Source organism: Neoarius graeffei, chromosome 22 (genome assembly GCF_027579695.1).
Source record: "Neoarius graeffei isolate fNeoGra1 chromosome 22, fNeoGra1.pri, whole genome shotgun sequence".
NCBI lineage: Eukaryota > Metazoa > Chordata > Actinopteri > Siluriformes > Ariidae > Neoarius > Neoarius graeffei.
This window is the reverse complement of record NC_083590.1, coordinates 48,232,204-48,248,154: the sequence shown is the minus strand read 5'-3', so window position 1 is coordinate 48,248,154 and position 15,951 is coordinate 48,232,204. Positions and strand designations below refer to the sequence as shown.

Here is a 15,951-nt window from a genome sequence, read left to right as displayed (position 1 = left end):
AAAAAAGATTTGTGATGTATTTCATGTGAAAAATATGAGTTTTTCAACACAAGAAGAGAAACTTCATATCTTCAAGCCTACATGTGATTTTCTTTATATTATATCAACACATTTACAAACAAAAAGTACCCAAATTTATCAAAACAATTCATCGATTTCTTCACGAATGACATGTAGAGATTTATGCCACGGTTTTGGTTCTCAATGTCCCGGATGGAGCTCAGATGAAAAAAACCAGCGGCGTATTTCCCAGTAAAACACTCATGTCCATAATAAGATATAAAGTTTTAAGAGAAAATAAAATACTTTAAATCAATCAATCCAGTTTTGTGTTAACTAGTCATGTCACACCCTTTAGTAAAAATAGCTTATTTTACCCATGTACTAACCAAATACAACTGAGTCAATGGTTTTGTTGTTGTTGGTTTATTAGAACCAACAACTAAGGTGTGAAATGTGAATCAGGAGCTACAGGATATACAGTCTATAGCTATCTCTGGCAGTGTATAGCACACAGATTGTACTAACCATTATCTGATATAGTTGATTCCTTTGCAGCACTAGTGTAATGCCGTACACTTGCACGATCACCATCTTGGCCATAGAGACATTTGGACTGGCTTGGATCTCATTCCACTTTGCGTTTTCTACTATCACTGCAAATGGAGTGAGGTGTGTTCCTTCCAGGTGGCAGCCCTGAGCAGCAGTGTAAGTACAAGTGCCCTGGAAGCTGTAGGTTCTGTTGTCGAATGTGTTGTAGTGAGGATCTCCATGAATAATACAGGTGGCCTGATGTACTGGATGGCAGGCTCTGATCCCATTGACGACACTGCATTCTGTTCCACCTGAGCAGCTGCTGGTTTCACATACGACTTGACCATTTGTTGGGTTGCAGGTACAGTTTTTGGTGCACTTGTCATCAGCCCAGATGGATTCTCCAGCCTGTAAGTAACGCTCCTCACCTCCACTTTTGTACATACAGCCACACTGAGACTTCGGGACACACTTGTTTCCACTCCACAAGTATCCATCATCACAAGTGCAAGCCTCGACACAGTTTGCTTTGCATTCAGCAGAAGGAGTGCGATTCTCACAGGTAGCAGGACAGGCACAGGACTCAAAGTGACTGTTTGCTGGGCATTTAGGGGTAGCTGGATAAAAAAAAGATTTTCAGTAAATCTACACATTCTTGTTCAAAAGCAGGTTACATACAGTACCAGTCAAAAGCCTGGACACGCTTAAGCATTCATCAAAACGAGTAAGTGTGTTCAAAATTTTGACTGGTACTGTATATCTACAGGAAACAGCTACAGTGGCAAGGATATGAACCACCACCTCCCCAAACTCTTCCACAATTCCACAATGTAGTTTCACAACTTGAAAGTTAGGTAGACTTATTTGGGAATTAGATGTGAAGAATCTACACAAAATAGCTCATAATATTGAAGAGGGGGAAATTTATACATTTTGCAAAAATAAAAAATTACAAATAAAAAGCATAAAAGTTTTATGGAAGCATGACGAGAAGAAAGCCATTATGGAAAAAAACCATATGAAATCTCATGTTGGAAACTTGTCAGAGTCTATGTGTATACAAAAACCCAACATTGTTCACCGCTCTGAGAAGTCCATTCCCCGCAGGGAAGAATGGTGGTGGTATCATCATGTCATGGGAATGCTTTTCATTAACAAGGACTAGGAAATTGGACAGGGTTAAGGCAAGATGATTGGAGCCATATACAGTGGTGCTTGAAAGTTTGTGAACCCTTTAGAATTTTCTATATTTCTGTTTAAATATGACTTAAAACATCATCAGGTTTTCACACAAGTCCTAAAAGTAGATAAAGAGAACCCAGTTCAACAAATGAAACAAAAATATTATACTTGGTCATTTATTTATTGAGGAAAATGACCCAATATTACATATCTGTGAGTGGCAAAAGTATGTGAACCTTTGCTTTCAGTATCTGGTGTGACCTTCTTGTGCAGCAATAACTGCAACTAAACGTTTCCGGTAACTGTTGGATCAACTCTGGGATGTTGGTGGGTTTCCTCACATGAACTGCTCGCTTCAGGTCCTTCCACATCATTTCGATTAGATTAAAGTCAGGACTTTGACTTGGCCATTCCAAAACATTAACTTTATTCTTCTTTAACCATTCTTTGGTAGAACAACTCATGTGCTTAGGGTCGTTGTCTTGCTGCATGACCCACCTTCTCTTGAGATTCAGTTTATGGACAGATGTCCTGACATTTTCCTTTAGAACTCGCTGGTATTCCACATGATCTTTAGCAAACTGCAGATGAGCAGCAGTGGTCTTTTTGGAGAGCAGTGACGTTCTCCTTGCAACCCTGCCATGCACACCATTGTTGTTCAGTGTTCTCTCCTGATGGTGGACTCATGAACATTAACATTAGCCAATGTGAGAGAGGCCTTCAGTTACTTAGAAGTTACCCTGGGGTCCTTTGTGACCTCGCTGACTGTTACACACCTTGCTCTTGGAGTGATCTTTGTTGGTTGACCACTCTTGGGGAGGGTAACAGTGGTCTTGAATTTCCTCCATTTGTACACAATCTGTCTGACTGTGGATTGGTGGAGTCCAAACTCTTTAGAGATGGTTTTGTAACCTTTTCCAGCCTGATGAGCATCAACAACGCTTTTTCTGAAGTCCTCAGAAGTCCTCCATTGTTCGTGCCATGATACACTTCTACAAACATGTGTTGTGAAGATCAGACTTTGATAGATCCCTGTTCTTTAAATAAAACAGGGTGCCCACTCACACCTGATTGTCATCCCACTGATTGAAAACACCTGACTCTAATTTCACCTTCAAATTAACTGCTAATCCTAGAGGTTCACATACTTTTGCCACTCACAGATATGTAATATTGGATCATTTCCCTCAATAAATAAATGACCAAGTATGATATTTTTGTCTCATTTGTTTAACTGGGTTCTCTTTATCTACTTTTAGGACTTGTGTGAAAATCTGATGATGTTTTAGGCCATATTTATGCAGACATATAGAAAATTCTAAAGGGTTCACAAATTTTCAAGCACCACTGTAAAGGGCAACCCTAGAAGAAATCCTGTTACAATCTAAAAGACTTGAGACTGGGATGGAGGTTCACCATCCAACAGGCAGTAAGCGTAGTGCCAAAGCTACACTGGAGGGGTTCAAAACTAAGCACCTGATTGTGTTAGAATGGGCTAGTCAAAACCCAGACCTCAAGTCATTTGAGAAGCTTTGGTAAAACTTGAATCCACTCCATCCAATCTGACTGACCTCAAGCAAGTTTGTCATGAAAAATGGGCAAAAATGTCAGGATCCAGAATTGCAAAGCTGCAAAAAACATATCTCAGAGGACTTGCAGCTGTAATTGCAGCCAAGGGTGGTTATTTGGTGTGAATACTTATGCAGCCAATAATATTATGCACATTCATACAGTATGTAAGCCAGTATGGTAAAAATACAAATTAAACACATATAAATTCTATTACTTACGACAGCCAATGATGTGTCTCCAGTCGTGCACATGAATGCCAGCTTGCTGACAAGCATCTGTATAAATCTCTGCTGTCTTACATAGAAATTTCTTCAATCCTTTTCCCAAACAGTAGTCCAGAAGGCAATTTTCATAAAAAACCTTGGGGTCAATGAGAGAGTTGCAATCGCGTAATGGACCATCAGTTAGAATGGTGGCCAAGCGACAGAAGGACTCTGCTGCTAGACGTTCAATCCATGAATCTCCCTGGCAGCTCTCACACTGACCAACACAATCATCTGTACAATAAGCATCACCCACAAAACCTGGTACTCTCCAGCTCTTTCCCAGTTGTGGAATACTGCTTGCTACGCTGCCATTGGGAGTGGTAAGGTCATCACCTTTTATTCCATTGAAGTTCCCACACATGCCACACATCCTTCCCACAAAGCTAACTGGTATCCTCACCACTAAATACTGATCCCAATCATACTGCACTGACAATCCAAAGTCTGTCTTGATTATAACCAACAGGCCACTTTGCTGAAGAGTTACTCTGCCATTGTCCAAGGAGATTGGAAGGCACCAAAGTGAATCACGAATCTGAAATGTATGAAAACATAAACATTAGAACTTTATATTAGAACCAAATGCAAACTAACTCCCAATTGCTAGAACAGGTCAATGTTAAAACAAATATTTAAACTCACTCTGACAAACCCATTCTCATGTTGGATAATGGTGATGGTTTGACCATAGACTTGAATGTTGACTCCACTGACACTGGTGCCTTTTGAGATTCCAGTGCGTTTATTCATGGCCTGGATTTCAAATGCTGGGTGATCATTGTCTACATGGCAGTTTTTGGCCAGAATGTAGGTACAGTTGCCCATGAAGGTGTAATACTCGCCATCAAAAGTACGATAGTGTGGGTCTCCCATGACCCAACAGATACCTGATGAAGCTAGGGGAATAAGTATAAAATGGTAATCTTTTAAGACATGTGGTAATGATGATTTGGAAATCCATCCATCCATCCATTATCTGTAACTGCTTATCCTGTTCAGGGTCATGGGCAAGCTGGAGCCTATCCCAGCTGACTATGGGTGAGAGGCGGGGTACACCCTGGACAAGTCGCCAGATCATCACAGGGCTGACACATAGAGACAAACAACCATTCACACTCACATTCACACCTACGGTCAATTTAGAGTCACCAGTTAACCTAACCTGCATGTCTTTGGACTGTGGGGGAAACCGGAGCACCCGGAGGAAACCCACACAGACACGGGGAGAACATGCAAACTCCACACAGAAAGGCCCTGGCCGGCCACGGGGCTTGAACCCGGACCTTCTTGCTGTGAGGAGACAGTGCTAATCACTACACCACCATGCCACCTTCATTATCATTCAGTTGTTCCCTTTTTTGTTGTTGTTTATGGTTTCGGAGTATCCTGATAACTTTGTCTTTGAAACTTTGCTTATTTTTTGATGACCATCATGAACACTTGTCTGTTGGCATCACAAAATAAAAGCCCTCACACTTGAATGGCATTTTGTGTATTTTAATTCAACAATGTTGCTTCCACTATTATTATTATTATTATTATTATGCAGCTATAAAATAGTAAATTTCCAGCACATGCTATTATTTTTCTGACCGTTTTGTGCACACAGCTTAATTAAACCACCAGATATGAAACCGAGGTCATGAAACTGTAATATATGCCCAGGATGTCACCTGTTTTATCATGTTCTAACTGTCCCAAAAAATGCTTTATTTTATAATATTGACCGTCCTTATAATGGTGTAATGGTTTGCTTTCTTGGCCAGGTCTCCTTTGAAAAAGATATTTTAATCTCGAAGGACTTCCTGGTAAAATAATGGCTAAACAAGAATTTTAAAGTTTTATAATTTATAATGTGTCAAATTAATAAAATAATGAAGTTTTTTTTTATTTGACATGTTCTCCTGTAAAGAAAATATGCTTTAAATGATAAACTGGCGACCCTGTAGAAGGATAAAGTGGCTAGAGATAATGAGATGAGATGATAAACTGACCAAACACTCATCTGCTTAACTTACAACTATCTTTAAGGAAAAGTTGTTCATGATCTAATCCACATAAAATTCAAACCTTGAGAAAAATGCATTGTCACCTATCTACCCATTTATTATTAACCTTTTTCCAGACCAGTTTTACTTACTACAGTCATAATGGTTTTATGTAGTGGTATTTATAGGCAGGCTTGTAGTACTCGAGTCCGACTCGTGCCCTAATTTTAAGGACTAGTGACTTGATTGGACTTGAGTACTGATGACTTGGACTCGGACTCATACATTAACTGCAATAAGACTCGCAAATTGGAGACGAGGACTCAGATTTTTTCTGTATTTTTTGTAACATGTCATAATAATTTGGCATAAGATATTTATAACTACATTCATTTTTGTACTAATTTCGTGCAAAAGTGTCACACCTGCGCACCTTGGTGCGTGCATCAGATAGACTCTCGGGCGTGCTCTGGACAGTGCGTGCACCAAGCGGATTCTCACGTGCGCCATAAACGACTTGCACCCACAAAGGATTAAGGCGCAATCAGTGCGCCGATATAAAAACACACTTACTTTGCGAAGTATTGAGTTGCGTTGCTGACACATTACCAAGCCTTATTTCCTTGTTTGGTTTTTCCTGTTTCTCGTCTTTGATTCTGCCAAGTCTACGATAGCCTGTTTGTGCTTCACTCGACCTATTGTCTGTTTCACTGTTTTACGATTTTGCCTGCCATTCTGGATTGTTTACCTGTCTTCACTTGTATTAATAAACACACCTTCTGCACTTACATCCGTCTCCCAACCATCTCTGATGGAATACTTCGTACTCCCTGAAAATGCACTGCTATGTGTTCCATATGTATGTAGAAGAACTATCAAGGAGACGACGGGGACAACCTCGAACTTCAGTCGTCATTTGGCAAGACTCCACCCAGAGAAGGAAGTGACACACTATGTTCATTGACCTGTTGATAGCGGGGCTTGCTTGCTGAGCGATGAACTAGCTAGTGTTAACCCTCTCTCATGTTATTTGCCCTGTTGATAGTGGGCGGGGCTTGCTGAGCAATGAACGAGCTTTTTATCTGTAGCCTCATCTCATCTCATTATCTCTAGCCGCTTTATCCTGTTCTACAGGGTCACAGGCAAGCTGGAGCCTATCCCAGCTGACTACGGGTGAAAGGCGGGGTACACCCTGGACAAGTCGCCAGGTCATCACAGGGCTGACACATAGACACAGACAACCATTCACACTCACATTCACACCTACGGTCAATTTAGAGTCACCAGTTAACCTAACTTGCATGTCTTTGGACTGTGGGGGAAACCGGAGCACCCGGAGGAAACCCACGTGGACACGGGGAGAACATGCAAACTCCACACAGAAAGGCCCTCGCCGGCCATGGGGCTCAAACCCGGACCGTCTTGCTGTGAGGTGACAGCACTAACCACTACACCACCGTGCCGCCCCTATCTGTAGCCTATTAACTAAAATGGGGCAGTCGAGCAGTAACGTTCATCCGACACAGTAGCAGAGACGCTTTCACATAAAGGCAGCAACAGCCATTGTCAAACAGTGCGGGTGGAGTCTTGTTCTCAGACCTGACTCGAAATTTTCTTTAATGAATCAGACTTGAACACTGGGGACGCAAGACTGGACTCGGACTTGAGGTTTAGTGACTCAATTACAACACTGTAGGTAGAAGAGTTATAAGGATTTACAGTTATAATGTTTTTTATGCGGCGGCATGGTGGTGTAGTGGTTAGCGCTGTTGCCTCACAGCAAGAAGGTCTGGGTTCGAGCCCCGTAGCCGACGAAGGCCTTTCTGTGTGGAGTTTGCATGTTCTCGCCGTGTCCGCGTGGGTTTCCTCCGGGTGCTCCGGTTTCCCCCACAGTCCAAAGACATGCAGGTTAGGTTAATTGGTGACTCTAAATTGACCGTAGGTGTGAATGGTTGTCTGTGTCTATGTGTCAACCCTGTGATGACCTGGCGACTTGTCCAGGGTGTACCCCGCCTTTCGCCCGTAGTCAGCTGGGATAGGCTCCAGCTTGCCTGTGACCCTGTAGAACAGGATAAAGCGGCTACAGATAATGAGATGAGATGTTTTGTGTGCTAATATGAAATCATTAAGAACAATAACTGTGACATTACTGTTGAGCAGGAATCCAGCAAAAGTGCGTTTACTCACCATTAGGATTTGGATAGCAGCCACGAACTGCATTCTTTACCTCACAGACTTCAATAGAACTGCATTCTATGGTTTCATGATGCACTTTTCCAGAGGGAAGACAGGTCAAACTTTCTTGGCAAGATTCTGTGATGACAGTCTGGTTAATCTGTAACATGGGTTTAACACGTCACCATTGCCACTGTCTTTTTTTTTTCAACAATTAACAAAGTAATAAAGTAATCATGTCATAGCGGTGTTTACCGAACAGGAGCTCATGGAATACTATTAGAGACTCTATGAGAACAATGGGCCACTGTTTGAAATATGACTGTGGGAGCATGTAACACTCAACATGGATGCTGTATAAACAGTAGTGTCTCAACATATAGCCCGGTGTTCTGATAAACGGTCCTACATCCGCGAAGCGTCCTACGGTAGGAGGGGATGTCAGACACGTCTGTCGAGCAGTCCTACATTGCAGGAAATCCTACAGTGTGATTCAACTTTAACTTTTAGTCATACTGTAGTTCGCGGTTTTTCCCTCTGCAAAGGACATGCTTCTACACTGATACAACGTCCACCAACCCTGTCAGAATTCATCTGAATGTAGGACGTCCTGACAATTCAAACGACTCCGTCAGAATATGCTTTTACATTCATATGAATCTAGGACGCTCTGACTCTTCAATTGACCCTGTCAGAATATGTAGAATTAATAGGTTTTTTGTCACTATTCACAAGTACCATTTGCTCTATTAAAATGAGTGTAGGACGTTATTACAATTCAAATGACGCCGCAGGACGTTCTCACAACTCATATGACCCCATCAGAATATGCTTCTACAGTAATAAATGAATGTAGAATGTTCTGACATCAGTGGGGCTTTGAAGGACGAGTAGGGTGTTGAGCTACAACAGCTGATCAGATAGGTCAGAAGTTGAAGCGCTTTGGTGGAAGATCGTGAAGGGGAGATATTTCAGATGTATTGCAAGACTCACGCAATGGTTAGAAATCAGCATTATGTTAGATTAAGTAATAAAGATTGAATGCACGCCGTTAATCTGCACCGTTTATTCTGCACCGTTTATAGCACAGCTGATCTAGGACAAAAATCTGTTCAAATGCCAAGAGATGACGTTTTGTGCTCTGTGCATTGACGTGTAGGACAGTTTATCAGAACACCGACCCTTCAATAAAACTAGACCTATAAATGACCCAATATTACATATCTGTGAATGGCAAAAGTATGTGAACCTTTGCTTTCAGTATCTGGTGTGACCCCTTGTGCAGCAATAACTGCAACTAAACGTTTGCGGTAACTGTTGATCAGTCCTGCACACCGGCTTGGAGGAATTTTAGCCCGTTCCTCCGTAAAGAACAGCTTCAGCTCTGAGATGTTGGTGGGTTTCCTCACATGAACTGCTCGCTTCAGGTCCTTCCACAACATTTCGATTGGATTGTCAGGACTTTGACTTGGCCATTAGAAAACATTAACTTTATTCTTCTTTAACCATTCTTTGGTAGAACAACTTGTGTGCTTAGGGTCATTGTCTTGCTGCATGACCCACCTTCTCTTGAGATTCAGTTCATGGACAGATGTCCTGACATTTTCCTTTAGAATTCGCTGGTATAAATCAGAATTCATTGTTCCATCAATGATGGCAAGCCATCTTGGCCCAGATGCAGCAAAACAGGCCCAAACCATGATACTACCACCAACATGTTTCACAGATGGGATAAGGTTCTTATGCTGGAATGCAGTGTTTTCCTTTCTCCAAACATAACGCTTCTCATTTAAACCAAAAAGTTCTATTTTGGTCTCATCCATCCACAAAACATTTTTCCAATAGCCTTCTGGCTTGTCCATGTGATCTTTAGCAAACTGCAGATGAGCAGCAATGTTCTTTTTGGAGAGCAGTGGCTTTCTCCTTGCAACCCTGCCATGCACACCATTGTTGTTCAGTCTTCTCTTGGTGGTGGACTCATGAACATTAACATTAGCCAATGTGAGAGAGGCCTTCAGTTGCGTAGAAGATACCCTGGGATCCTTTGTGACCTCGCCGACTATTACACGCCTTGCTCTTGGAGTGATCTTTGTTGGTCAACCACTCCTGGGGAGGGTAACAATGGTCTTGAATTTCCTCCATTTGTACACAATCTGTCTGACTGTGGATTGGTGGAGTCCAAACTCTTTAGAGATGGTTTTGTAACCTTTTCCAGCCTAATGAGCATCAACAACGCTTTTTCTGAAGTCCTCAGAAATCTCCTTTGTTCGTGCCATGATACACTTCCACAAAGAAGTGAAGATCATGTGAAGATCAGACTTTGATAGATCCCTGTTCTTTAAATAAAACAGGGTGCCCACTCACACCTGATTGTCATCCCATTGATTGAAAACACCTGACTCTAATTTCACCTTCAAATTAACTGCTAATCCTAGAGGTTCACATACTTTTGCCACTCACAGATATGTAATATTGGATCATTTTCCTCAATAAATAAATGACTAAGTATAATATTTTTGTCTCATTTGTTTAACTGGATTCTCTTTATCTACTTTTAGGACTTGTGTGAAAATCTGATTATATTTTAGATCATATTTATTCAGAAATATAGAAAATTCGAAAGGGTTCACAAACTTTCAAGCACCACTGTATGTATATATATAATGCCATTATGCCTTCAATTCTATTATATCCACCAGGCTTTGACAGAAATCTTACTATAGATGTAACTGTGGAGGCAGAGGCGTGGTCACACGCTGGTTTGTGAATGGAGAACAAGGCCAGGGGAAGAGAGTGGCAAAGCGGGCAAACTGATCACACCTGAGTGTGATTAATGGTGATGTGTGTGTGTCTTTCATTTCAGTGATGACTTAAAGCTAGACAGCCTTTCGATTTCATAAAATCAGGGAAATTTAGTTCGCTCTGAAATTTGTTCGTTGTGATATATGTTTATTTCTGTAATATCTCACAAAATATCAGACCATTCTGTGGCTAGGAAGTTATTTAATTTGAGGGGATTAAAGCAAGTAATGTGCATGAAATCACTCGCTTCGAGCAATCAAGCAGACAAAGGAAGTGTGTGTGTGTGCGTGCGCAGGTTTACCTTGACCGTGCACTGACAGTTAAACGAACAGCTGATCACACCGAGGTGCTCGCTGAGCGCCGATATTTATTAGTTTGGTCCTGCGTTTCCTTTCCTTCATATATAACATAACGTCTTTTCTTCTCGCTTTCCGTTACTGTAGTCTGTCTTTCACGTTTCATTCGTACACTCACATCCTCTATTTTTCTCTCCTGTTTCAAATTTGTATCCCACAATGCCTTGCATGAATAGGTAAAGCCCACCATGTGATGCATGATGTGGGATCTTGAATTGGGTCATGGTGAAGCAGGAAAAAATAGCAGAGAATTTAGGGCCATGTGGCCCTAAATTCATCAAGTGTTCTATTTTAAAAATCTAATAAAATTGGAAGTCTGTGATTCGAATTTGGTAGCTTTCAGTCCACTAAACTAAAATAATCAAGTGTCGGGGAAAATTCTTTTTATGACCTACGCTTGAAAAATCTGAAAGGCAGTCTAGCTTTAAAGGAAGAGAGAAAAAGTTTGTGTGTCTGTGCATTTGTTGGTGCGGCTTGGTGAGACAACTGAATTCAGTAGTAAGATAGCTGAAAAGTGAATAGTAAAACTAAAAACACCCATCAAAGTACCCCGCCTGCCTCCATCCTTCAGTGTCCCAACAATCCTGAAGTGCTACAGTGACTTACCTTATAGGTGTGTCCATTCTCATAGCAGCCACACTGATCTGCTGTAACGCAGCCAGTCCCATTGTTAAAGAATCCAGATTTACAAATGCAGCCTTCAGCACAGGTCTGAATATTACACTTCATTACATCAGCAAGGCCAGGACAAGGTGTGTCACATCCCTTTGCACAGATTTCATAGACGCTGTTGGCAGGACAGGTAAGAGCTGCAAGGATGAAGCACAAGGAATAATCAGGGGGAAAAAAAAGTCATAATGTCTTATTACTCTACAAGCTTGCGTTATACTTACGACAAAATGTTGGTGTTCTCCAATTTTTAACATTAACGCCTGCATCCTGACAGGCAGTCATGTATGCAGCAATGTCTTGACAGAGCATATTTTTATTTCCTTCGCCCATGCAGACATCGTAGGCACAGTCGTTGAAGTAGGAATCAGGGTTAATTACGCTGTAACAGGCAGCAAATGGACCTTCAGGATTGATAAGAATACTACAGTCCTTTTCAAATGCAGCTTTCTTATCTTCAGGGCATTCTGGGCAGAAAGCACCACTGCAGCCGTCATCACACACAATACCAGGAACAGGTACTTTCCATGCAGCTACAAATGTTTTCAGTTCTTTGGTTTCCTTGCCATTTGGTAACAGGAATTCGTCATTCTTATCACCATTAAAGTTTCCGCATAAGCCGCAGGTCTTTCCTGCATAGCTGCTTGGGAGTGTAATGGCGACATGATAAATCATGTTGTAGGAAACTCTCAGGCCAAAGTCTGTTAATATTACGTTTTGATTGCCTTCTCGCTGGACCCTCACTTTTCCATCATCCAGACTTACAGGAATGTTGGTCAGTAATCCATTCACCTAAACAAAACATATTGAATAAAATAATTGAAGGATTCTGGATTTGGTTATTATATTGCCAAGGCAAAGAGATCTAATGTACAACTCAGTAGTAGGACAGCTACATGGATATTTAGGTTACCTTAGACGACAAGACTAAACATTCCAGAAAAGCAAAACATGAACAAGACCAGGCAGGCATAGTTTTAGCCAAGACCTCTAGCTTGCACATGTAATGTTTTTCCTCTTACTGGCTATTCAACCCCATTTCCAAATAAACCGGCTCTTCATATCAAGTAACATAATACCAAGAAAGTAAGTAAATAAGTCTTAAGAATACGCAAGTCACTCAAAATTCTATCTTCATACTTAGGGGGGCATCAATCTCAATTTTCAATATGAAATCATAGATCTGAGCATCAGTATCAGTACCTGACACTGATTGGTCCTGATATACTCTGAGTACTAGCCTGCTCTCTGAAAGTTTCTGTTTCTACGCCGAGCAAAACATCAGCGGTACATCTGTTTTCTCTGTTCACCTGTATGATCTGCACTGAGTCACGCAACATAGCATCAGTGGATTTTGCAAATTCAATCCTGTGTTTCAGGGCCTGATACTGACACATGGTATTGGACTGGAATATCATTTCTTAGTATCATAAATAGAGGATATGACACCGTTGCACAAAGATATGAAGTTTATCTTCGAGTGGTGAATATATTCACGAGTGAGCGAAGCAAATGAGTGAAAACATTTTCAACACAAGAAGATAAACTTCATGTCTTTGTGCCACAGTGTAATGTTCTTTATATTAGATAGACGCATCCGCAAAAAAAAAAATGCAAGTTAATCAAAATAATTTTAATTTTGAACCGGTTCGCCATTTTGACAACGTGCATCAAGTCAGTGGGAAAACACTGGGAGTGACGTCATCGGAGTGAAATAGCGGGAATTATTATACATCCGGGCCACTTTTTCCATGGAATAAAAACATGTATTCTATTCCCTTCTAGCAGGTATATTGATGGCATGCAATATTGTTATCATACCGCTTATCCTCCATATATTACGCCACTCTCCCCAATGGAGAATGAGCATGCAATATTGTTATAATATTGCACGTTGTCAAGACAACATGATGTCACACATCAGCGCTCATGCAAATATCCAGTGACAAAACTTTTCTTCTGTGCACGCGCAGAATCATTTCTTTGTCGTCCAGGAAAGAGAGAAGATGAGGCTAATCCAGTACTAGGATTAAGCACTAAATAAATAAACTGAAAACTGAAACTAAAGACGTGCTGAACACCTGAAAGGCTACCAAAACTTCATTATATGTTCTTCACGCATATTTACAAGAGAAAAGCATATCAATGGACATAGAAAAACTGGAAAAGAGACATGTCAGAGATGTAAAACTTCCACGCTAGCGAGCGACTATGACAGTTTATAAACAAACATGGCCGCCAGGTTTGCTTTGTTAAAAGCAGAAGATTTCAAGAGAATTTTGGCTGCCAGGTTGCTCCGTTGTGTGTAGCTGTCGATGTTGATTTTAAAAGTAATTCAGTAATTTACACAAGGAAAATAATAATATTCGGCTTAACTGCGCAAGCCTTGGTCTTCATTAACGCTACACTGGCTGGAAGGTAACTGGACTGCCGTGCTAACAGCACCGAGTTGCGGGTAAGCTAGCATTGGCCTTCGCTAATGCTACTGCTACACCAGCTGGAAGGTAACTAGACTGCCACGCTAACAGCACCGAGTCGCGGGTAAGCTAGCACCGGCCTTCGCTAACACTACTGCTCCTCTGGCTGGAAGGTAACGGGACTGCCATGCTAACAGCACTGAGTCGCCGGTAAGCTATGCTGATATGAAAAAAGTGTGTACGTGTTATAACAATAACAATAATAATAATATTGGCTGGCTTTTTTCCGTGGTATATCAGATATATTTCATTCAGCTACTCGTCTTCAAGTCGTTTAGTATCATGTTAGCTGAATGGAATATAGCTCAACACCAGCCAATATTATTTAAATATGTCACTCAGATTTGCAGCATACAGGGGTGTCATGGCTCAGGTGGATAAGGTGCCATACCATAAATCCAGGGACCCAGGTTCGATTCCGACCTGAGGTCATTTCCTTTCTCTCCCACTCATTTCCTGTCTCTACACTGTCCTATCCAATAAAGGTGAAAAAAAGCCCAAAAATATCTTAAAAAAAGATTTGTGATGTATTTCATGTGAAAAATATGAGTTTTTCAACACAAGAAGAGAAACTTCATATCTTCAAGCCTACATGTGATTTTCTTTATATTATATCAACACATTTACAAACAAAAAGTACCCAAATTTATCAAAACAATTCATCGATTTCTTCACGAATGACATGTAGAGATTTATGCCACGGTTTTGGTTCTCAATGTCCCGGATGGAGCTCAGATGAAAAAAACCAGCGGCGTATTTCCCAGTAAAACACTCATGTCCATAATAAGATATAAAGTTTTAAGAGAAAATAAAATACTTTAAATCAATCAATCCAGTTTTGTGTTAACTAGTCATGTCACACCCTTTAGTAAAAATAGCTTATTTTACCCATGTACTAACCAAATACAACTGAGTCAATGGTTTTGTTGTTGTTGGTTTATTAGAACCAACAACTAAGGTGTGAAATGTGAATCAGGAGCTACAGGATATACAGTCTATAGCTATCTCTGGCAGTGTATAGCACACAGATTGTACTAACCATTATCTGATATAGTTGATTCCTTTGCAGCACTAGTGTAATGCCGTACACTTGCACGATCACCATCTTGGCCATAGAGACATTTGGACTGGCTTGGATCTCATTCCACTTTGCGTTTTCTACTATCACTGCAAATGGAGTGAGGTGTGTTCCTTCCAGGTGGCAGCCCTGAGCAGCAGTGTAAGTACAAGTGCCCTGGAAGCTGTAGGTTCTGTTGTCGAATGTGTTGTAGTGAGGATCTCCATGAATAATACAGGTGGCCTGATGTACTGGATGGCAGGCTCTGATCCCATTGACGACACTGCATTCTGTTCCACCTGAGCAGCTGCTGGTTTCACATACGACTTGACCATTTGTTGGGTTGCAGGTACAGTTTTTGGTGCACTTGTCATCAGCCCAGATGGATTCTCCAGCCTGTAAGTAACGCTCCTCACCTCCACTTTTGTACATACAGCCACACTGAGACTTCGGGACACACTTGTTTCCACTCCACAAGTATCCATCATCACAAGTGCAAGCCTCGACACAGTTTGCTTTGCATTCAGCAGAAGGAGTGCGATTCTCACAGGTAGCAGGACAGGCACAGGACTCAAAGTGACTGTTTGCTGGGCATTTAGGGGTAGCTGGATAAAAAAAAGATTTTCAGTAAATCTACACATTCTTGTTCAAAAGCAGGTTACATACAGTACCAGTCAAAAGCCTGGACACGCTTAAGCATTCATCAAAACGAGTAAGTGTGTTCAAAATTTTGACTGGTACTGTATATCTACAGGAAACAGCTACAGTGGCAAGGATATGAACCACCACCTCCCCAAACTCTTCCACAATTCCACAATGTAGTTTCACAACTTGAAAGTTAGGTAGACTTATTTGGGAATTAGATGTGAAGAA

General features: G+C 41.2%; 1 protein-coding gene across 2 annotated transcripts in view; it reads right to left on the bottom strand.

Moving 5' to 3' along the window:
- LOC132870909 (IgGFc-binding protein-like) overlaps positions 1-15,951 on the bottom strand; it is a 70,232-nt gene that overhangs the window by 40,558 nt on the left and 13,723 nt on the right. For both annotated transcript variants that reach the window (XM_060904888.1, XM_060904889.1), the window contains exons 7-13: positions 15,061-15,683; positions 11,769-12,336; positions 11,482-11,684; positions 7,730-7,877; positions 4,197-4,450; positions 3,507-4,089; positions 529-1,151 (exon numbers count right to left, since the gene is read on the bottom strand). In XM_060904888.1, the coding sequence (XP_060760871.1) occupies positions 529-1,151; positions 3,507-4,089; positions 4,197-4,450; positions 7,730-7,877; positions 11,482-11,684; positions 11,769-12,336; positions 15,061-15,683 (3,002 nt within the window). The remainder of the gene's footprint in view (positions 1-528; positions 1,152-3,506; positions 4,090-4,196; positions 4,451-7,729; positions 7,878-11,481; positions 11,685-11,768; positions 12,337-15,060; positions 15,684-15,951) is intronic.